The sequence below is a fragment of the Chelonia mydas genome, chromosome 4 (assembly GCF_015237465.2).
Source record: "Chelonia mydas isolate rCheMyd1 chromosome 4, rCheMyd1.pri.v2, whole genome shotgun sequence".
Taxonomy (NCBI): domain Eukaryota; kingdom Metazoa; phylum Chordata; order Testudines; family Cheloniidae; genus Chelonia; species Chelonia mydas.
Window position 1 is genome coordinate 1,631,844 of NC_057852.1, and position 23,662 is coordinate 1,655,505.

The 23,662-nt window shown below is 50.5% G+C and overlaps 2 protein-coding genes across 10 annotated transcripts in view; both read left to right on the forward strand.

The window, feature by feature from the left end:
* Positions 1-23,662, forward strand: part of LOC102930774 (class I histocompatibility antigen, F10 alpha chain) — a 1,343,638-nt gene that overhangs the window by 1,314,914 nt on the left and 5,062 nt on the right. The window contains exons 1-5 of one of the 4 annotated variants that reach the window (XM_043545708.1): positions 14,656-14,752; positions 17,206-17,481; positions 19,998-20,273; positions 22,069-22,170; positions 22,587-22,619. In XM_043545708.1, the coding sequence (XP_043401643.1) occupies positions 14,722-14,752; positions 17,206-17,481; positions 19,998-20,273; positions 22,069-22,170; positions 22,587-22,619 (718 nt within the window). In that variant the 5' untranslated portion in view covers positions 14,656-14,721. The other 3 variants (XM_043545707.1, XM_043545706.1, XM_043545705.1) reach the window with 3 other exon arrangements.
* LOC102929674 (class I histocompatibility antigen, F10 alpha chain) overlaps positions 1-23,662 on the forward strand; it is a 127,464-nt gene that overhangs the window by 15,376 nt on the left and 88,426 nt on the right. The window lies entirely within an intron of this gene.

Consider the following 23,662-nt stretch of genomic DNA (forward strand, 5'->3'; position numbering starts at 1 on the left):
CCCACCTCGTCCCCACAAGATGACTCATCATCCAAGTTGGAGTTTGGATCTTGCACCCAGCCGAGGGACTGGTACCAGTACCCCACCAGTCAGTCCTATGCAATGGTGGATCCTGGGGTGGGGGTTCCTCCGAGTGCCTGGCTCAGTGGGCAATGGCCAATGCAGATACAATGGCCTTTTTGAAACCCCTGGGGTTTTCCTCCTCTGCCTGGCCCCCCTGTCTAGGCGCTCCTACTCAGTGGTGTCTGAGAGAAGGATTCCTCTGCCACACCAAACAGCAGCTGATCCCGACTACGATATTGAGCCAGGTACAGACGCTCAGAACCTGGAGCTACGGGATCCGGTTGGTGCAGAAGGAGAGGAGGAAGGTCCCATGCTGGTGCAGGCTGCCTCCTCCTCCCCCCCAGAAGAAGCAGGGATGGGTGTTTTGCCACCCCAGGACACTTCAAGTCTCACCAGGAGATATGGGAGAAGGTGGCCTCAAACTTAGGGCTGGAAGTGGGGGTTATTAAAAAGTCCTCCAACAGCCTGGTCAACATCTGGGCTGCAGTGGCCCTAATGAAGGTAGCTCTGCCTCTCAATGAGGCCATCATGGGTCCAGTTAAAACCCTGTGGTGGACCCCTTCCTCACTGCCCCCCCACGTCAAAGAAGGCAGATAGGAAGTACTATGTCTCCACCAAAGGGTAGGAGTATGTATGTTCCCATCACCCTTCCGGATCCTTGGTGGCCTTGGCAGCCAATGAGAGGGAAAGGCCAGGGTTGTAAGGGACAAACCCCCAAGTCAAAAGACTCAAAAAAGCAAGACCATTTTGGTAGGAAAATGTATTCTACCAGTCATCTATAGCTCCACAGCTCCAGCCAACAGGCACTGCTGGGCAGATATGACTTTGACCTCATGTTGAAATTTTAAGATTCGCTTCCTCAAGCGTCCAGGCAGGAGAGTGTTGCTCTGGTGGAAGGGAAGGGAAGGCAGTGGCCAGGGCTTCCCCTCAAGCCACCCTTGACACAGCGAATGCGGCGGCTCTAGTTATGGTGTCAGCAGTGCCCATGCAAAGGGGCTCCTGGCTTCACGCCTCTGGCCTACAGGCAAAGGTCCAGCAGTCTCTTCAAGACCTTCCGTTTGAAGGGACTTTGCTCTTCTCAGAGCAAACAGATGCCAAACTGCACAGCCTGAAGGCCTCCAGAGCCATCATCAAGTCCTTGAATCTCAGTGCCCCGGTGCCTTCGAGGAAACATTTCAAGCCCGAACAGCCTGCCCGCTTTCCAGGCCCGCCTGTTCAAAAAGCAGAACAAAAGTTACAGGTGCAGACAGCCACCCCCATCTGCCTCGGCCTCGCTGCCTGGCCCTCACAGATACTCAGGGGGTTCCAAGCAGAGCTTTTGACGGGGCACCCGAGGGCATTACACCAGTTCCCATACTGGATCCTGCTTCTCTATTGGTTTTGGACCATCTCTCCTGCTTCAGCTCGGCAGGTCCCTTATCACCTCAGACCATTGGGTGCTGAGTACGGAGAGAAGGCTTTGGATTCTTTGACCATGGGGTGGTGTTCCGAGAAGGAAGAGTGCTAGGCAGAGACGGGCTCCACATAACAAAGAGGGAAGAGCATCTTCGTAAGTAGGCTGGCTAACCTTGTGAGGAGGGCTTTAAACTAGGTTCACCGGGGGAAGGAGACCAAAGCCTTGAGGTAAGTGGGGAAATGGGATACCGGGAGGAAGCACAAGCAGGAGAGCGCAAGAGGGGAGGACTCCTGTCTCATACTGAGAAAGCGGGACGATCAGCGAGTTATCTTAAGTGCCTATACACGAATGCAAGAAGCCTGGGAAACAAGTAGGGAGAACTGGAAGTCCTGGCACAGTCAAGGAATTATATTGTGATTGGAATAACAGAGACTTGGTGGGATAACTCACATGACTGGAGTACTGTCATGGATGGATATAAACTGTTCAGGAAGGACAGGCAGGGCAGAAAAGGAGGGGGAGTTGCACTGTAAGTAAGAGAGCAGTATGACTGCTCAGAGCTCCGGTATGAAACTGCAGAAAAACCTGAGTGTCTCTGAATTAAGTTTAGAAGTGTGAGCAACAAGGGTGATGTCGTGGTGGGAGTCTGCTATAGACCACCGGATCAGGGGGATGAGGTGGAAGAGGCTTTCTTCCGGCAAGTAACAGAAGTTACTAGATCACAGGCCCTGGTTTTATGGGAGACTTCAATCACCCTGATATCTGCTGGGAGAGCAATACAGCGGTGCATAGACAATCCAGGAAGTTTTTGGAAAGTGTAGGGGACAATTTCCTGGTGCAAGTGCTGGAGGAACCAACTAGGGACAGAGCTCTTCTTGACCTGCTGCTCACAAACCGGGAAGAATTAGTAGGGGAAGCAAAAGCGGATGGGAACCTGGGAGGCAGTGACCGTGAGATGGTCGAGTTCAGGATCCTGACACAAAGAAGAAAGGAGAGCAGCAGAATACGGACCCTGGACTTCAGAAAAGCAGACTTTGACTCCTTCAGGGAACTGATGGGCAGGATCCCCTGGGAGAATAACATGAGGAGGAAAGGAGTCCAGGAGAGCTGGCTGTATTTTAAAGAATCCTTATTGAGGTTGCAGGAAGAAACCATCCCGATGTGTCGAAAGAATAGTAAATATGGCAGGCGACCAGCTTGGCTTAACAGTGAAATCCTTGCTGATCTTAAACACAAAAAAGAAGCTTACAAGAAGTGGAAGATTGGACAAATGACCAGGGAAGAGTCTAAAAAGATTGCTCAGGCATGCAGGAGTGGAATCAGGAAGGCCAAATCACACTGGGAGTTGCAGCTAGCAAGAGACGTTAAGAGTAACAAGAAGGGTTTCTACAGGTATGTTAGCAGCAAGAAGAAAGTCAAGGGAAGTGTGGGACCCTTACTGAATGAGGGAGGCAACCTAGTGACAGAGGATGTGGAAAAAGCTAATGTACTCAATACTTTTTTTTTTTTTGCCTCTGTCTTCACGAACAAGATAAGCTCCCAGACTGCTGCACTGGGCAGCACAGCATGGGGAGGAGGTGACCAACCCTCTGTGGAGAAAGAAGTGGTTCAGGACTATTTAGAAAAGCTGGACGAGCACAGGTCCATGGGGCCAGATGCGCTGTATCCGAGAGTGCGAAAGGAGTTGGCGGATGTGATTGCAGAGCCATTGGCCATTATCTTTGAAAACTCAATGGCGATCGGGGGAGGTCCCGGACGACTGGAAAAAGGCTAATGTAGTGCCCATCTTTAAAAAAGGGAAGGAGGAGGATCTGGGGAATTACAGGCCAGTCAGCCTCACCTTAGTCCCTGGAAAAATCATGGAGCAGGTCCTCAAGGAATCAATTCTGAAGCACTTAAAGGAGAGAAAAGTGATCAGGAACAGTCAGCATGGATTCACCAAGGGCAAGTCATGCCTGACCAACCTGATTGCCTTCTATGACGAGATAACTGGCTCTGTGGATATGGAGAAAGCAGTGGACGTGTTGTTCCTTGACTTTAGCAAAGCTTTTGATACGGTCTCCCACAGTATTCTTGCCGGCAAGTTAAAGAAGTATGGGCTGGATTAATGGACTGTAAGGTGGATAGAAAGCTGGCTAGATTGTCGGTCTCAACGGGTCGTGATCAATGGCTCCATGTCTAGTTGGCAGCCGGTATCAAGCGGAGTGCCCCAAGGGTTGGTCCTGGGGCCAGTTTTGTTTAATATCTTCATTAATGATCTGGAGCAGTGGTCCCCAACGCGGTGCCAGTGGGTGCCATGGCACCCGCCAGGGCATTATTGTGCGCCTGCAGGACACCCCACCGAGGAACCGCCCGCTGAAATGCCGCCGAGAAGTGGCAGTGGCCAGAAGGGATGCCGCCGAAATTCTGCTGAGAAGTGGCGACACCTAGAGGCATTACCGTTTCTCGGCGGCATTTTGGCCGCGGGGTGTCTTGCGCCTTGCCACAGTCTTCTGGGAAGAGTAATGTGCTGTTCCCACAGAAAGGTTGGGGACCACTGATCTGGAGGATGGCGTGGATTGTACCCTCAGCAAGTTCGCAGATGACACTAAACTGTGAGGAGAGGTCGATACTCTGGAGGGTAGGGATAGGATACAGAGGGCCCTAGACAAATTGGAGGATTGGGCCAAAAGAAATCTGATGAGGTTCAACAAGGACAAGTGCAGAGTCCTGCACTTAGGACGGAAGAATCCCATGCACCGCTACAGACTAGGGACCGAACAGATAGGCAGCAGTTCTGCAGAAAAGGACCTAAGGGTTACAGTGGATGAGAAGCTGGATATGAGTCAACAGTGTGCCCTTGTTGCCAAGAAGACCAACAGCATATTGGGCTGTATAAGTAGGGGCATTGCCAGCAGATCGAGGGACGTGATCGTTCCCCTCTATTCGACACTGGCGAGGCCTCATCTGGAGTACTGTGTCCAGTTTTGGGCGCCACACTACAAGAAGGATGTGGAAAAATTGGAAAGAGTCCAGCGGAGGGCAAGAAGAATGATTAGGGGACTGGAGCACATGACTTATGAGGAGAGGCTGAGGGAACTGGGATTGTTTAGTCTGCGGAAGAGAAGAATGAGGGGTGATTTGATAGGTGCTTTCAACTACCTGAAAGGGAGTACTTGTGGCATCTTAGAGACTAACCAATTTATTTGAGCATAAGCTTTCGTGAGCTACAGCTCACTTCATCGGATGCATACTGTGGAAAGTATCGAAGATCTTTTTATGCACAGAAAGCATGAAAAAATGGGTATTTACCACTACAAAAGGTTTTCTCTCCCCCCACCCCACTCTCCTGCTGATAATAGCTTATCTAAAGTGATCACTCTCCTTACAATGTGCATGATAATCAAGGTGGGCCATTTCCAGCACAAATCCAGGATTTAACAAGAACATCTGAGGGGCAGGGGGTGGGGGGGGGTGGAGTTAAAAACAAGGGGGAAATAGGTTACCTTGTATAATGACTTAGCCACTCCCAGTCTCTATTCAAGCCTAAGTTAATTGTATCCAATTTGCAAATGAATTCCAATTCAGCAGTCTCTCGCTGGAGTCTGGATTTGAAGTTTTTTTGTTGTAATATTGCAACTTTCATGTCTGTAATCGCGTGACCAGAGAGATTGAAGTGTTCTCCGACTGGTTTATGAATGTTATAATTCTTGACATCTGATTTGTGTCCATTTATTCTTTTACGTAGAGACTGTCCAGTTTGACCAATGTACATGGCAGAGGGGCATTGCTGGCACATGATGGCATATATCACACTGGTGGATGTGCAGGTGAACGAGCCTCTGATAGTGTGGCTGATATTATTAGGCTTTGTGATGGTGTCCCCTGAATAGATATGTGGGCACAGTTGGCAACGGGCTTTGTTGCAAGGATAGGTTCCTGGGTTAGTGGTTCTGTTGTGTGGTATGTGGTTGCTGGTGAGTATTTGCTTCAGGTTGGGGGGCTGTCTGTAGGCAAGGACTGGCCTGTCTCCCAAGATTTGTGAGAGTGTTGGGTCATCCTTCAGGATAGGTTGTAGATCCTTAATAATGCGTTGGAGGGGTTTTCGTTGGGGGCTGAAGGTGACGGCTAGTGGCGTTCTGTTATTTTCTTTGTTAGGCCTGTCCTGTAGTAGGTGACTTCTGGGAACTCTTCTGGCTCTATCAATCTGTTTCTTCACTTCTGCAGGTGGGTACTGTAGTTGTAAGAATGCTTGATAGAGATCTTGTAGGTGTTTGTCTCTGTCTGAGGGGTTGGAGCAAATGCGGTTGTATCGCAGAGCTTGGCTGTAGACAATGGATCGTGTGGTGTGGTCAGGGTGAAAGCTGGAGGCATGTAGGTAGGAATAGCGGTCAGTAGGTTTCCGGTATAGGGTGGTGTTTACGTGGCCATCTTTTATTAGCACTGTAGTGTCCAGGAAGTGGATCTCTTGTGTGGACTGGACCAGGCTGAGGTTGATGGTGGGATGGAAATTGTTGAAATCATGGTGGAATTCCTCAAGGGCTTCTTTTCCATGGGTCCAGATGATGAAGATGTCATCAATATAGCGCAAGAGAGTAGGGGCGTTAGGGGACGAGAGCTGAGGAAGCGTTGTTCTAAGTCAGCCATAAAAATGTTGGCATACCGTGGGGCCATGCGGGTACCCATAGCAGTGCCGCTGATTTGAAGGTATACATTGTCCCCAAATGTAAAATAAGAAAAGGAGTACTTGTGGCACCTTAGAGACTAACCAATTTATTTGAGCATGAGCTTTCGTGAGCTACAGCTCACTTCATCGGATGCATACTGTGGAAATTGCAGAAGACATTATATACACACAGAGACCATGAAACAATACCTACTCCCACCCCACTCTCCTGCTGGTAATAGCTTATCTAAAGTGATCATCAAGTTGGGCCATTTCCAGCACAAATCCAGGTTTTCTCACCCTCCACCCCCCCCCCCCAAACTCACTCTCCTGCTGGTAATAGCCCATCCAAAGTGACCACTCTCTTCACAATGTGTATGATAATCAAGGTGGGCCATTTCCTGCACAAATCCAGGTTCTCTCACCCCCCTCCAAAAACCACACACACAAACTCACTCTCCTGCTGGTAATAGCTTATCCAAAGTGACCACTCTCCTTACAACGTGCATGAAAATCAGGGTGGGACATTTCCAGCACAAATACAGGTTTTCTCACCCCCCCCCCCTTTTTTCCCAAAAAACACACACACACACACAAACTCACTCTCCTGCTGGTAATAACTCATCCAAAGTAACCACTCTCCCTATAATGTGCATGATAATCAAGGTGGGCCATTTCCAGCACAAATCCAGGTTTTCTCACCCCCCTCCCCACCACACACACACAAACTCACTCTCCCGCTGGCAATAGCTCATCCAAACTGACCACTCTCCCCACACTGTGCATGACAATCAAGGTGGGCCATTTCCAGCATAAATGCAAGTTTAACCAGAACGTCTTTGTGGGGGGGGTGTTGTTTCTGGTTAAACTTGCATTTATGCTGGAAATGGCCCACCTTGATTGTCATGCACATTGTGGGGAGAGTGGTCAGTTTGGATGAGCTATTGCCAGCAGGAGAGTGGGGTGGGAGGAGGTATTTTTTCATGCTTTGTGTGTATATAAAAAGATCTTCTACACTTTCCACAGTATGCATCCGATGAAGTGAGCTGTAGCTCACGAAAGCTTATGCTCAAATAAATTGGTTAGTCTCTAAGGTGCCACAAGTACTCCTTTTCTATTATCGGGCATAGTGTTCCTGACGGCTTGTAGTCCATCTTTGTGTGGAATGTTGGTGTAGAGGGCTTCTACATCCATAGTGGCCAGGATGGTGTTTTCTGGAAGATCACCGATGGATTGTAGTTTCCTCAGGAAGTCAGTGGTGTCTCGAAGGTAGCTGGGAGTGCTGGTAGCGTAGGGCCTGAGGAGGGAGTCTACATAGCCAGACAATCCTGCTGTCAGGGTGCCAATGCCTGAGATGATGGGGCGTCCAGGATTTCCAGGTTTATGGATCTTGGGTAGCAGATAGAATACCCCAGGTCAGGGTTCCAGGGGTGTGTCTGTGTGGGATTTGTTCTTGTGCTTTTCCAGGGAGTTTCTTGAGCAAATGCTGTAGTTTCTTTTGGTAACTCTCAGTGGGATCAGAGGGTAATGGCTTGTAGAAAGTGGTGTTGGAGAGCTGCCGAGCAGCCTCTTGTTCATATTCCGACCTATTCATGATGACAACAGCAGCTCCTTTGTCAGCCTTTTTGATTCTGATGTCAGAGTTGTTTCTGAGGCTGTGGATGGCATTGTGTTCTGCACGGCTGAGGTTGTGGGGCAAGTGATGCTGCTTTTCCACAATTTCAGCCCGTGCACGTCGGCGGAAGCACTCTATATAGAAGTCCAGTCTGCTGTCTCGACCTTCAGGAGGAGTCCACCTAGAATCCTTCTTTTTGTAGTGTTGGTAGGGAGGTCTCTGTGGATTAGTATGTTGTTCAGAGGTGTGTTGGAAATATTCCTTGAGTCGGAGACGTCGAAAATAGGATTCTAGGTCACCACAGAACTGTATCATGTTCGTGGGGGTGGAGGGGCAGAAGGAGAGGCCCCGAGATAGGACAGCTGCTTCTGCTGGGCTAAGAGTATAGTTGGATAGGTTAACAATATTGCTGGGTGGGTTGAGGGAACCATTGCTGTGGCCCCTTGTGGCATGTAGTAGTTTAGAAAGTATAGTGTCCTTTTTCTTTTGTAGAGAAGCAAAGTGTGTGTTGTAAATGGCTTGTCTAGTTTTAGTAAAGTCCAGCCACAAGGAAGTTTGTGTGGAAGGTTGGTTTTTTATGAGAGTATCCAGTTTTGAGAGCTCATTCTTAATCTTTCCCTGTTTGCTGTAGAGGATGTTGATCAGGTGGTTCCGCAGTTTATTTGCAAATTGGATACAATTAACTTAGGCTTGAATAGAGACTGGGAGTGGCTAAGTCATTATGCAAGGTAACCTATTTCCCCTTGTTTTTTCCTCCACCTCCCCCACCCCCCGCCCCTCAGACGTTCTTGTTAAACCCTGGATTTGTGCTGGAAATGGCCCACCTTGATTATCATATGCATTGTAAGGAGAGTGATCACTTTAGATAAGCTATTACCAGCAGGAGAGTGGGGTGGGAGGAGAGAAAACCTTTTGTAGTGGTATGCTTTGTGTGTATAAAAAGATCTTCGATACTTTCCACAGTGTGCATCCGATGAAGTGAGCTGTAGCTCACGAAAGCTTATGCTCAGATAAATTGGTTAGTCTCTAAGGTGCCACAAGTATTCCTTTTCTTTTTGCGAATACAGACTAACACGGCTGTTACTCTGATACCTGAAAGGGGGTTCCAAGGAGGATGGATCTAGACTGTTCTCAGTGGTAGCTGATGACAGAACAAGGAGTAATGGTCTCAAGTTGCAGTGGGGGAGGTTTAGGTTGGATATTAGGAAAAACTTTTTCATTAGGAGGGTGGTGAAGCACTGGAATGTGTTACCTAGGGAGGTGGTGAAATCTCCTTCCTTTGGAGGTTTTTAAGGTCAGGCTTGACAAAGCCCTGGCTGGGATGATTTAGTTGGGGACTGGTCCTGCTTTAGCAGGGGGTTGTACTAGATGACCTCCTGAGGTCCCTTCCAACCCTGATATTCTATGATACGGAGGGTTATACGCCACAGTTCATTTCCACGCCTCCCTCCTACCCCCCATCCCCGTCCATCTTCAGGGACCCTTCTCATGAGCAGCTTTTAGCCCAGGAGGTTCAAGCCCTCCTCTGGGTCGGAGCCGTGGAGGAGGTGCCTCGGAACTTGGGGGACAGGGTTTCAGTCCCGTTATTTCCTAATCCCGAGTGCCAAAGGGTGTCTCCGACTCATTCTAGCCCTGCAACGCCTCAAAAGGCTGAAGTTCTGCATGGTCTCCCTGGCCTCCATCATTCCTTCCCTGGATGCAGGGGACGGGTACGCCGCCCTTGATTTGAAAGATGCCTATTTCCACATCTCTATTTTCCGAGGCCACAGAAGGTTTCTCAGGATCGCTGTGAACCAGACTCACCACCAGTTTACCATCCTCCTGTTCAGCCTGTCAGCAGCCAAATGGGTGTTTATGAAATGCAGGGTATGAGCCTTCCTGAGACGGTGAGGGGTGCCGGTGTACCCATATCTCAGTGACTGGCTGGTGAAGGGCCAGTCCGAGTCCCAGGTGGAAGCCAGCAACCACCTCATCCAAGCAACCTTTTGAGCTCTGGGCCTGCTGATAAACGAGCAGAAGTCGACACTCATCCCGGTTCAGAGGATAGAGTTTATCGGAGTGGTGCTCGGTTCTACCCACACCAGGGCCTTCCTCCAGAAGCCCACTTCCAGTCAGTGGTGTCACTGATATCACAGGTCAAGGCCCACTCCGTCACGACAGCCTGTTTCGGCCTCCGGCTGTTGGGTCACATGGCCGTGTGCACATACGTGGTGTGGTATGCGAGGTTCCACCTCAGACCCCTTCAGGCTTGGCTGGCCTCAGTGTACTGGCCAAGCTGCCATCATTTGGACTCGGTGCTCACAGTGACTACCCCAGTCCTTGCCTCCCTCGACTAGTGGACAGACCCCTGGTTGGTAGGCTTGGGCGTTCCCTTCGTCAGGCCCCAACCCTCGATATCCATAATCTCAGATGCATCCAAGCTCGGTTGGGGGACCCACCTGGGGCACCTCAGGACACAAGCTCAGTGGTCCCAGCAGGAGCTCTCGTTACATATAAACATCAGAGAGCTCAGGGTGGTTTGCTTAGCACGTTTGGTGTTGTTACCCCTCATCACAAGCAAGGTGGTGCGAGTTCTTACAGACAACACCACAGCCATGTTTTACATCAACGGGCAGGGAGAGGCCTGCTCTTCGCCCCTGTGTTCGGAGCCATTTGCTTGTGGGAGTTCTGCATAAAGCACTCGATCCACCTCAAAGCTTCTCACCTTTCGGGAGCTCAGAACGGGCTGGCAGATCAGATCAGCACATCTTTCTCTCCTCACCACGAATGGTCCCTATGCCCTGACGTAGCAAGGGCCATTTTCCAGTGGTGGGGTGCTCCGCTCGTAGACCTGTGCACAACCCGACAGAACAGGAAATGTCAGCTGCCTGCATGGCTGCAGCCTGGTCTCGCTCCCAGATGCCTTCTGACTCCCTTGGACAAAGCACCTGTTCTGGGCCTTCCCCCCCGGCCCTCCCGTTCCTTTTGTGCCCAGGGTCTCGCTGAAGGTCAAGCGGTACAGGGTGAAGCCTCGCAGCCCCAGCCTGGCCACGCCAGCCCTGGTCTGGGACATTTCCAGACCTGTCAGTCGCGACTCCAGGGGCACTTCTGTTGTGGGTTGGACTCACAACCACGGCGCCTCCTGCTGGTCACGCTGGGAATTAGCTCAGTCCATGGACAGCGCTAGGGCTGCCTTCTGGTCGGCGTCTGGCCTGTTGTCCGTTCTCCTGTCTGCACCCTCTGGCTCTGGGCCCACGTCGTTCCCGTGGTCCACGGCGTCCGCTTCAGGACACTGCCCTCTGGCCGTGCCCACCCCTCCGTTCTCCCCCCCGGGGGTATCGGTAGTCCTGCGTCCATGCACCTGCCGCCGTGGCCGACGACAGCCCCAAAGTCTAGCCCCTTGCCTCAGGGGCCAGCCCCAGTCTGTACAGGGCCGCGCTCCTCCACGGCCAGGCGCAGTGCAAGGGAGGAGGGGGGGACCCAGGCCTGCCCACTACTCTGGATCCCAACCCAGGGACCCTCTGGGGGCAGCCGTGTCCTGCCCGCCTCCTCTCCCCTCTACTGCTCGCGCTCCCTGGGCCGCTTCCCCATGACCCGTGCACCTCTCGGCCTGTATCTCACGGCCTGCAGTCTGGCAGGGGTTCGCCAGAGCTCTCCCTGCCCGGCCCCCCTGCCCGGCGCTGCTTTGTCCCGGGTGCAGCCCTCCTTCTCGGAGAGCCTGTCCTCCTCCCTTCCTGGCCAGGGCGAGAGTGAGCTCCCCTCAGCCCTGCAGCCTTTTATAGGGCCCAGCCCGGCCCTGATGGGCTGCCTTCTCCCTTCCTCTGATGGGCCAGGTTTGCACAGGCTCCCGCCAGCTGCTTTTAACCCTCTCCCTGCCGGAGTGGGGCCCCACTTCCTGCTCCCTCTCTTTCGGCACCCGATCCCACAAGATCACAGCCAAATGCTGCGTCTGCCTGACGGCGTGGAAGCTCCATGGTTACATCCTGTGGAACTGGCCTGTTTGCAGCAGGTCTGCTAGGTCTTGCTAGGCATAGGAAACCTTCTAGCAGAGCTTCTTACCTCGCCAAATGGAAGTGATTCTCCGTTTGGTCACCACAGCTGGGGGCACTGGAACCTCCCTACAAGGGGGGGAGCGCGCCAGCGCGTAAACTGTGGCTCTGCTTCTTCCCCCGAGGCACCCCTCCGCTCCACCTCTTCACCTGAGGCTTCCCTCCCCCCCCCGCTCCCCCCCGCTGCTAAAGCGGCAGGGCCTCGGCCCCCCCGTTCCAGGGCCCCACCTCTCACCTGCTGGCCGTCTCCCCAGACTGTCCTGGAGTATCTGCTTCATCTGAAACAGCCAGTCTAGCGATTCCCTCGGTGACAGCACACCGAGCCGTGATCTCAGCTCCCACCGCCTGCTGGGCGGTCGACCACACGAAATCTCCATTCACGGCCTCAAGGGTTTTCAAGCCTATACTTGCAAATCCAGGAACCCATCCCCCTGCGGGACTTAAACTGGTCCTGTCCGAGCTCAGGGGGCTCCCTTTGAGCCACTGGCATTGTGCCCTCTTGTACCTTTCCTGGAAGGTCGCCTTTCTGAGTAGCAATTACCTCAGTCAGGAGGGTTTCGGAGATTAGAGATCTTCTGTCAAAACCTCCATATACAGTGTTCTTTAATGACAAGGGTTGCCCCACCCGTGTTCCTCCCGAAGGTCGCCTCACCATTTCATAGTAATCAGGCTATTTTCCTGCCCGTTTTCTTCCCACAGGCGCACAAGCATAGGGAGCAGTAGCGTCTCCACGCTCTGGATGTTAGGGGCGCCCGAGTGTTCTGTGTAGAAAGGACCAAGCCGATCCGTAAATCCACAGCGCTCCTTGTGGCAGTAGCTGATAGGACAAAAGGCCTAGCCTCTTCAGTTCAGAGAATTTCATCCTGAATCACATTGTGCATTTGCATGTGTTACATGCAGGCAGGTGTCCCACCACCTGCCTTCGTGATGGCCCAGTCTATAAGAGCACAAACTTCCTCAGTGGTGGTCAAGGCCCAGATCCGATCCAAGATATTTGTGGAGCGGTGACCTGGGTGTCGGGACATACTTTTTCTTCCCATTGCGCCAGCACTCAGCAAGCAAGAGATGACCCTGGGTTTGGATGGGCAGTGTTGCAATCTCCATGTCCATGAACTCCGAGCCCACCTCTTACGGTACTGCTTGGGAGTCACCGAACATGGAATGGACGTGTGCAAGCACTCGAAGAAGGAAAAAGGGTTGCTAACCTTTCTGTAACTATTGTTCTTTGAGACGTGTTGCTCACGTCCATTCCACAACCCACCCTCTGTCGGAGTTGCCGGCAAGAAGGAACTGAGAGGGCGTGGTCTGGGCCGGTCCCCTTATATCATGACATGAGCGCGCCGCACTAGAGGGCGCTAGAGCCGGCCTGAGGAGTATCACAGAGGGAAAAGTTTCAGGCAACTGTGTGTGGGGCACGCACGCCTAGCGTGCAATGGACGTGTGCAACACATCTCTGAGAACAACCATTACAGGAAGGTTAGTAACTGGTTTTTGTCCAAACCTGGGGCATAGTTCAGGGACACAGCTCAGTGGGCTGGGCTCTCACCTGTGGCTGTGACACCAAATTGTATTTAATCCCTTGGCCGACATTTTTCCAGAAGTGATTAGTGATTTTTGGGTGTCTGAGATTCAGAGGCTGGGTGCTCCCACTTTGTGATCAGGCCCCTTTAAAAGGTCTCAGTTGGGCACCCAGAAGTGATTGCTGAAAATCTCGGCGTTTACCTCTGTGTATCTAGTGCAGGGTGGGGGAAAGGGTGAAAATATTTGGGACCCTGTGTGGGTTAGTTTTGTGCCCCCACGATCTGCCCTGTTTGCCAAACTAGGGAGTCTGATCCGTTCCCCACACTTTTCAGTCGTCTTTGTGATCCCCACAGTGTTCTTTTCTGTTCCCCACAGCCTGCCTCCCTCTCCCTTAAATTCTCCTTCCTGTCCCCATCCCCATATTCCTCTCCCTCCCAGCCTGCTGGGTGGCTGAATTAACTAAGGTCTTGTCTACACTATTGCGTTTTGTCACCAAAAATTGCCCTTTGGCGCCAAAACTGCGTTAGCGTCCACACGGCAACGCGACGTTTGTCAAGGAAAACGCCCGGTGACAAAAAACTTTCAGCTAAGCGAGGGGCTTCCCCCCCCCCCCTTTACTGTTGACAAACATTTAGTGTGGACCCAATGAGCCTTTTTTCGCCTTCGCTGGGGTTTCCCACAATGAGGGTGAGCAGACAGCAAGGGTGAAAAATCGGGACAGGGGGTGGGGGGTAATAGGAGCCTATATAAGAAAAAGACCCAAAAATCGGGACTGTCCCTATAAAATCGGGAAATCTGGTCACCCTGCCCACAATGCCAAGCAGCCACTCTGGTCAGTGCTTTGAACTCCACTGCCCTTCAGCCAGTCAACAACAATCCACCCCTCCCCCTTGCAAGCCCCGGGAACTTTAAATTCCCTTTCCTGCTGGCTGCCTCAGCGCGCAGCGTCCTCATGGCTTCCCAGGTGAGCATGGCTGGCTATTGCTCCAAACACCCTCCAGCTTGGACCACCACGGAGCTTTTTGACCTCATCATGGTCATGGGGAGAGGAGTCTGTGCAGTCCCAGCTGCGAGTGCCCTGTAGGAATTGGGACACACATGGGCCCATTTTATGGACATTGTGTGAAAAGGGCTATGAGGGGGACACATTTTCACTCTCTGGGAATCCTCAGTTTCCCCTGCACTCCACCCCCTCTCACAGGTTTGACCATGATAGCTGGACCTACACACAGCTGTGATTTTTTTTTTTTTTAAGCCATAAGACGGTCCCTTACCAGCAAACAATGGGTGCGTTAGTGTGTTTCACTGTAATTTGTGGTGTTCAGTAAAGGCAAACTTTTTTAATGGTACAACTATTTTATTTTCTGTTCCACAAACCACAGTTACCGCGTCAGTCCCTGGTACAGGCTGTTCAAGCATTTGCTCCAGAAATACGTGTTACGTGGGATGTTAAATGGGAAGCATCAGGGAAGCAACTGCAAACGGTACACTTCAGTGCCCCTCATTGCCAAAGCGCTTCCTCAAAGCCTCCCTCATGTTAAAAGCAGCCCTCTGTGCTCCTCTGACAGCCCAAGTGTCTGGCTGCTGAAACTCTCCAGCCACCCCTGAACATTTCACCCTGAGATTCACAGAGTTTATGCAAAGTGCAGCCCGCGGCTATGACCATGGGAATAGTCTCCTCGATACGGTCTAGCCTGCCAAAGAGACACCTCCATCTCCCCTTCAATCTGCCAAAGGCACAGTCCACCACCACGTGGCACCGGCTCAGCCTGTTTTTAAAACACTCCTTACTGCTGTCCAGCTGCCCTGTGTAAGGTTTCATGAGCCAGGGCTGTAAGGGGGAAGCCTGGTCTCCCAGGATTACTATGGGCATTTCCACATCCCCCACTGTGATTTTGTGGTCTGGAAAGAAGGTCCCCGCCTGCAGCTTTCTGTACGGGCCACTGTTCCTGAAGATGCGGGCGTCATGCACCTTTCTAGACCACCCCGCATTTCTGTCTGTGAAACGCCCCCGGTGATCCACAAGCGTCTGCAGCACTATCGAGAAGTATCCCTTCCTGTTGATGTACTCTGTGGCAAGGTGGTCTGGCGCTCTAATAGGAATATATGGGCCATCTATTGCCCCCCACCCCGCAGTTAGGAAAGCCCATCTCTGCAGAACCATCCAGTATGTCATGCACATTTCCCAGAGTCATGGTCCTCGGCAGCAGGATGTGATTTACTGCCCTGCACACTTGGAATAATAGAGCCCCAACAGTAGACTTCCCCACTCCAAATTGATTTGCAACTGACTGGTAGCAATCAGGAGTTGTGAGCTTCCACACAGCAATTGCAACACGCTTCTCTACCGAGAGGGCAGCTCTCATTCTGGTGTCCTTGCACCACAGTTTGGGGGCCAGCTCAGCACAGAGCTCCAGGAAGGTTGTTTTACACATCCTGAAGTTCTGTAGCCACTGCTCTTCATCCCACACCTGCATGACGATGTGATCCCACCAATCAGTGCTGGTTCCCCTAGCCCAAAAGCAACCGTCTACCCTGCACAGCTGCTCTGTGACTGCCAAAGGCAGTGCCAGGTTGCTGCTGTCCATCTCTCTTGGAAAGTTGTCTGCCTGCAACTCTTCTTCCTCTGTCAGTAACGTGTGGGGTAACTCTGCTGTGCGTCATGTCCTGATGTCAGTGAATACAGCAGAGGAGAGACGTGCAGGATCCATGCTTTCTCACTGCTCTGCAGATGCTGAAGTGCACAGCAAAGAATGGCAGCTGGCAAATTGGTGCGAAAGGAATCTGGAAACCCCTGGAGGGCTGGGAAACAAAGCAGTGGCTGACGGGACGTTATGCATGGTCCCAATATGCTCCACGGTCCATTCCGCATTCCCACAACACCTAGTGACGGATGCTGCTGCCAGGCACTGTGGGACACATAACCTCAGTGCACTGCTCCCGCGGTCGATGAGCGAGCTAAAAATGTGGACACGATGTGTCGACAGACTGAGCAAGTGGAGACACACTTTGGCGACTTTTCTTTTCGTGACTTCTGCGTGTCGACACTACCTTCGGCGACAAAACTTCATAGTGTAGACATAGCCTGAGTCTGGTCTTGGTTGTGTGGCAAATAATGGGAGATGGCGGCCGTTGTTGTGAAGATTAGCCTGGCTGTGTGAAAATGGTGGCCAGCTGAACTAAGGGCCGTCAGTGGCCTGATCCTTACAGAGAAACACCTTGAGACAGTGCTAATGTTAAAAGGAGGCCAAGCATCTGAAGTTGGTTCTTTGCGGTTCCTAGATGGAGTTGGGGGCATGGGGAAGATGGGGCAGGGAAACAGAGGGACCCTGGGGATTCTGTGAGGTCCTTAAACGAGAGCAGAGGTTAGTGTGGGGGACAGACCTCCTGTACCCCCTCCCCACAGGGACATGGGGGTACTGTGAATGGAGGAGGTGGGGGACAAAGTCACCCTGGGGAGCTTGCAAAATTAATACAACCAGAGCAGAAGAGAGTGGGTACAGACCCCCTGCACTCCCTCTCTTCCCTAAAATGACCCTGACTACCAGAACTGGGGGGATCCTCAGAGAGCTGGAGGGGATAGATCCCTGCAATATCTGGAGTATTCCCTTTGGGGTTGTTGAGCATAGAAGAACAAGCAGCAGTGAGGTACTCCTTGAAGGTTGTGAGCTCTCTGCAGTTGGGGGTCTTCAGTGTACAAGACCCAACAGATGGATGCGGGTTTGGGTTGCTTCCTGAAAGGAGCTGGGCGGGTAAAGTGCCCAACAGCATAAGTGGGGACCCCGTTTCTCAGGGGAGGGAGGGCCCAGTAGCAAGTGGAAGAACGACTGGGCTACCTGCAGTGGGGTCTTGGTGAGATTTTCAGAGAGAAGCTGCTGCTGACCCTCATGTAGTGTGATCTCAACCCAGCCCCTGGGGTCCTGCCTGTGTGTTTCAGGGTTTCACATTATCCAGACGATATTTGGCTGTGATCTCCAGGAAGGCAACACCATTCAGGGGTTTTATCAGGATTCGTATGACGGACGAGACTTTCTTACCTTCGATAAGGAGACCATGACTTGGGTAGCAGCAGATATTGGGGCTCAGATCACCAAGAGGAGATGGGATATTGAAATAGATGACAACCAGGGATGGAAACGCTACCTGGAGGAGGAATGTATTTCCTGGCTAAGGAGTTCTCTGGAGTATGGGAAGGAGACTCTGCAGAGGAAAGGTAAGGCTTCGGGACATGCCCCACCCAGGGGACACTACTGGTTACATCTCCATTCCCCAGCCCCAGTTCCAAAATGGGGTAGTGGGGTAGGGGGCTGTTCAGCTAACCTTGCACCAGGGATGGGTGGGGAAACCCCCCCGCTCTGCTGAAAAAAAATATAAGAAATTGAAAAATGTTAAAAGCAGCTCACTGCAGAGAAGCTTCATCTCCAGAGCCACTTGACCAAATGAGCCCAAATTTACACCACAAATTCTAGCTCTTCCCCCGGTGTAACGCAGCGTTCTCAAGGCAGTCTGCCTGGGCGTGTTAGAGCACTCTGAAAAATAAACTCTGTAGAGGAAGCTCCGCTGAACTTTGCTTATGGAAGTGCCACCACGTCTATGGACACCAGCTTCACTCACCATGTAATTCCTCCTCATTCACTGTCTGTACCATCATATTTGTTGTGTTACCCCCAGCCCCTGGGTTCCACCAATGACTGTCGTTTTGTCCTTGTTGTCTGTCTGTTCAAACTTCTCCCACGGTCACCTATGTGCTTCCTTCCATGCCATCCCCTCCATGTGGAATTGCTCTCCCCATACTAACCTGGAAGAAGGCTCCCCTTGTCCTCCTTAAAGCTTTCCCCCTCAAGACCTACCTTTGCTGCAACACCTGCTTACTTATTCCTTGATTCTTTTATCAATAAGACATCAGATAATCATACTCCGTCACATTTATTAATCAAAGCTTATTAAAGATTAATCAGCAGAACTATGGAAGGGAAGAGGTTAAATACTTTACCTCTCTGACTCAAGAGGACAGTTGCAGCATAGTCTGCTTCAAAATGTTAACTGGCTATTACCCACGTATGTACCTTATATGTTACCATGGACACAAATTCTCCAAATTAGTTAGCACCATTACAAACCATAATCTTTCCCTTCCCAAACAGTTCGCTTTCACTGTTCAAGGTTACTTGAAATTTGTACATGTTTTTTTGCAACAATTATACTTGTTGCTTATTTCTCTCACAGACCTCAGCAGAACATTGTCTTGTCCTTGGCCCTCTTTACAAATGCCAGGAAGAAAAAGCCACACACAGCCGTGTAATGTGTATTTCAGTGCCAACGGGCTGGGAAACTGATTTTTCAATGTGTGTGTTAGGATATGGATATGCAGGCCTGCCTATAAAGGCCTATACTTTAAGAATTAAGGTCTATGTTTATCATTTAGCTAGCTACAGAGGTATAAAAGAAAGAATCTGTGTCAGGGCATTCTCTCACTGTGACAGTCTGAGGCCCTGTGCTTAGGCGAAGGCCTTTGGCTAAGCAGCAGAGGCAGCCATAAGCTGGGAAGCGACCGGTCACCTCCTCACATTCCAAACTAGTCCCGTTGAAAAAAGGTGCCATCGGGCTGTTAGGATACAATCCTGTCCTGATAACCCCGATCGCCTCCAGAGAAAGATGGTTAAAGAAAACTTAGTTTGATAGGATCCTGTCTGGCAAGAAATCACTTTTCAATAGTTGTGGTTGTGAAACCCTCATTTCTGTATGTTTTATCTTTATGGTCCCCACTTTTCTATTGTTAATCTGTCTGGTTCTCTAAATGTTTTTGTCTGCTGGAAAATTAATTTTGCAAGGTGTAAGTTAGTTAGGGTAGTGGGATATAATTGGTTAGAGAATTATGTTACAATATGTTAGGATTGGTTAGCTAGATTTCAGTAAAATGATTGGTTAAGGTATAGCTAAGAATATTACTATATAAATTAGGGGCAAACAGGAAGTAAGTTGGGATTCGAAAATAAGGAAAAAAGAACTTGGATTTAAGCTTGCTGGAAGTTCACCCCAATAAACATCCAATTGTTTGCACCTTCGGACTTCGGGTATTGTTGCTCTCTGTTCATGCGAGAAGGACCAGGGAAGTGGGAGAGTGAAGGAATAAGCTCTCTAACAATGTGTAAATCCTTTTGAAATCCATAATATTGGGGTAAATAGATTTGGTAACAGCCGAGAAGAAATTAGGCAATTAATATTAGCGAGTTTGAGGGGCAGTTTAGCACTGTGTGTCACTTTTTGTGAAATGGTCCTTTCCATCTCTAATTGGTCAGTTTGTGTAGTTCGTTTTTTCGCTCCCTGGCCAGGGCAAGATTTTTCCCTCTTTCCAATCCAGGGACTGAGAGGAGATGGACACACACCTAGCACGTGATTAAGGACTGACATCTGTGATACCTGTATCTGGAGCTTAGAGAAGACTTCCAAGATACTTGCGTCACTGTGGCTGGGGGCTGAGGCTTCTGGTTACCACACTGATAGAATCTGGTCAGGGACCTGGACTGGGGGTTCACCATTGCTGATGCTGTGAATTCGGCACAGGAATCCTCTAACATGGTGGTTCTCTCTCATCAGAGGGATTCCGTCTCATGGACTCTCATCCTCTCCCCCCGCTGGGGTCTCAGAATTTCATGCTGCAAAGTTCCAGCAAAGGCTGCTTGGATTAGAGCTTGGAAAGAGCTAACTTCAATTTCTTCTTTTTCCCAGTGCACCCAACAGCTAGAGTGAGCGACAGGTCATCTCATGACGGCCTCACCACCCTCTCCTGTAAGGTCAGTGGGTTCTATCCCCGGGACATCACCGTGACCTGGCTGAGAAATGGGGAGAGCAGACAGCAGGAGACCTACTCTGAAGGCATCCTACCCAGTGGGGATGGGACCTACCAGAGCTGGGTGACAATGGAGATTGATCCCAAGATCAAAGCCCATTATTCATGTCACGTGGAGCATGAAAGCCTGTTAGAGCCACTCTCTGTTTCCTGGGGTAAGGAGTTTGTGTGTTTGTCTGTTTTCCAAGTGGGAGAGGGGGAATCCATTAAACTCAAACCCTGAAAAATTCTCATTCGGATTTCTAGGCTGAAGCTGGAATTTCCTCAGGGTCTGTGAGGCCCTGTCCTCTTTGGCCCTGTCCCTCTGCAGTCAAGTTCTTGTGCTAGAGTTGGGACCCACAGTGCCTGGGGCTCATGTCTTGCTCTCCAGTTTGCTGCCTCTGGGTCTGTTTGATACATCTCAGCAATACAGTGTCTCTGAAGGGAGAAGATTAACAATGGGACATTTAAGGCCTGAAGGGACCATTCTAATCATCTGATCTGAGCTCCTGCATAGCCCAGGGCAGGGGGGAATCACACCAGGGACCCCAGCATCCAGTCTGGTCATCTGTGAGCAAACTAGACCTCATCTGTCAGAAAGAGATGCCCATTCCAGATGTAAAGTCTCCAAGGGATGGAGAATTTACCACATCCCAGGGGAAGCTCAGATCTGCCCCTTATTTCCAGACAGAAGTGGTCTTGGTTCAGCTTGCAGCCCGGTCTCAACTTCAGGCACTCATGGTCCTGCCATGAGTGCAGGGGTCAGGACTAGATGACCTCTCGAGGTCCCTTCCAGTCCTATGGTTCAGCAGGTTCTCAGAAACACGGCTCTACGGGCCCTTCATTCTTGTCCATGTGGCCAGAGAGAGAGGTATAATGTTGGGAGTAGCTTGTTTCTGTGCGCAGTGATGCTGGAAGGGAGGGTATGGCCTTGGAATGGTGCGAGGAGACAGATTAGAGCCCTGCATCACAGATGGAGACTCCTATGCCCCTAGCACAAGAAAGTCTTAGAAGAATTTTTTACACATGGAGCTGCCTTCCAGCCATCTTTTTGCTTGGTTAAATGGGATGTGGAAAAATGCAGCATTTGGAAGTGCAAACAATTTCTGAGAGGGCAGCCTGCACCGGGACTCTAGTCAGCAGATGGTTTCACATCAAAATCCAGCTACCATGTGTCCTGCCAATTTTTGTATCATAAACCACAGTTCCTTATTCTCTTAGAAATATTTTTCTTTTTGCTGTATTATTATATGGCTCTTTCAGACAACAGGAGAAGCTGATTAATGAAACTGAAAGTGTGTACAGAACACGGGGTTTAACAGGTTTATATAAACCAAGAACAGTATTAATATTTCTTTCCTCCCCTCTTCACTTCCTGCCCCCTCAAAAAAAAAGGCATTGTGTCTGTAACTCCATTCATGGCAGGGAAATCCAGAGCTTTGAGGTCAGTTTCCAGTTTGGCACCAGACTCCCACAATGGGACTGTTCCATTAGTCATGAAAGTCAGCCTGGTCAAGGGGGGTTAGGGGCTGGGAGCCAGGACTCCTGGGTTCTGTCTCTGGAAGGGGAGTTGGGGTTAGTGGGTTAGAGCAGGAGGGGCTGGAAGTCAGGATTCCTGGGGTCTATTCCTGGCCTTGCACTGCCTCACTGTGTGATCTTCAGCAAGTCTTCCCCCTTTCCTGTTTAGGGACGATACTGACATCCATGCTCTCCCACGGTTATGGGGATTGGTTAATGTTATAAAAGTCTTTGAGTTTAAGTGCTAAATATTTATTATGACTGGAAGTGGTAGAGACTGTGTCCAGGACTCCCTGTGGGGGGTGCAATGCATGGAAGGGGTGGAGAGTTGCAGGCCTCAGCCCTAACTTGGGGAGCTGACTGACGGATCCCTGCAGTGGGATGAAAGGGGGATTTTAGTGGTGGGGGGAAGGGGATTTTTCCCCATTGATCATTCTCTCCATTCCATTTCAGAACCAAATAATAATCTGATTCCCACAGTGGCTGGAGTTATCACTGCAGTTGTCCTGATTGGTGTTATAATCGGAGTAGTCGTCTGGAAAAAGAAACGCCCAGGTAAAGAGCCTGGGATGGGGGATTCTCTGGACTTGCCGGGCCCTGCACACCCGCCTAAGGGCAACAGCAGTACAGGAGCCTGTGTCAGTTTGGTGTAACAGCCCCATTGCGGGACTGAGCTAATGACCCGCAATGGGAGCTGCTGGAGGGTCAGACCCAGAAACTGGGTGCGGGTTACAGTTTATATGGGGCTAGGTTTTCCAAAGAGCTGAGCACCCAGTGCACCGAGGTCTTTGGAAACTGTCTCATTGTGTCTTTCTCTCTTGCCAATTGTGAGCGCCTGGGACCTTGAGTCCATTACTGAGCACCAGGGGGCTGTGCTGGGCCAGGGGCCCGGTTTCTGAGCCGTGGACACAGATCGGAGTCGGTTCCTGCCTTGGGAGCTGAATTCACTGAAATCTGCCTCCTCTCTGCAGGGAAGAAGGGAGACGGCTATGCTGTAGCTCAGGGTAAGTGACAAGAGACCCATCGCCTCTTTTCAAGTGGCCATCTCTGAACGGCCATCAGTATTTGCTTGTGGATTTTAACCTGGAGCCACTGACAGGAGATCCTCGCTCCCACTCATAGGCCTTGTCTACACTGAGGATTTTACGGAAATCTCTAACTATTGCTCTAGTACCATAGAATCGTAGGACTGGAAGGGACCTTGAGAGGACACCTCGTCCTGTTCCCTGCACTCATGGCAGGACTAGGTATTATCTAGACCATCCCTGACTAACCTGCTCTTAAAACCCTCCAATGAGGGAGATTCCACAACCTCTCTAGGCAATTTATTCCAGTGCTTAACCACCTCTTCCAGTCCTCTCTCCCATCTTCCATGACTTTTCAGAGCTATTGACTCAGATATCTCCTCTGTCAGTTCCTTGACTATTCTAGGATGCTTTTCATCAGGCCTTGGTGACTTGAAGACCTCTAACTTGTCTAAATAATTTTTAACTTGTTCTTTCCCTATTTTAGCCTCAGATTCTACCTCAATTTCACTGGTGTTCACTATGTTAGACATCCAATCACTATGACACGTTTGGGTGAAAACTGAAACAAAAAAGTCATTAAGCCCTTTTCCCATTTTCACATGTTCTGTTATTGTCTTTCCTTCCTCATTGACTAATGGGCCTACCCTGTCCTTGGTCTTCCTCTTGCTTCTAATGTATTTGTAGAATGTTTTCTTGTTACCCTTTATGTCTCTAGCTAGTTTGATCTCATTTTGCACCTTGGCCTTTCTAATTTTGCCCCTACATACTTGTGTTATTTGTTTACAGTTTTCCTTTGTAGTTTGATCTAGTTTCCACTTTGTGTAGGACTCTCTTCTGATTTTTAGATCATTGAAGATCTCCTGGTTAAGCCAGCGTGGTCTCTTGCCATCCTTCATTTCTTTCCTGTGCAGTGGGATAATTTGCACTTGTGCTCTTGATAATGTCTCCTTGAGAACTTTCCAACTCCCCTGAATTGTTTTTCCCCTTAGACTTGCTTCCCATGGGATCTTACCTTAGCA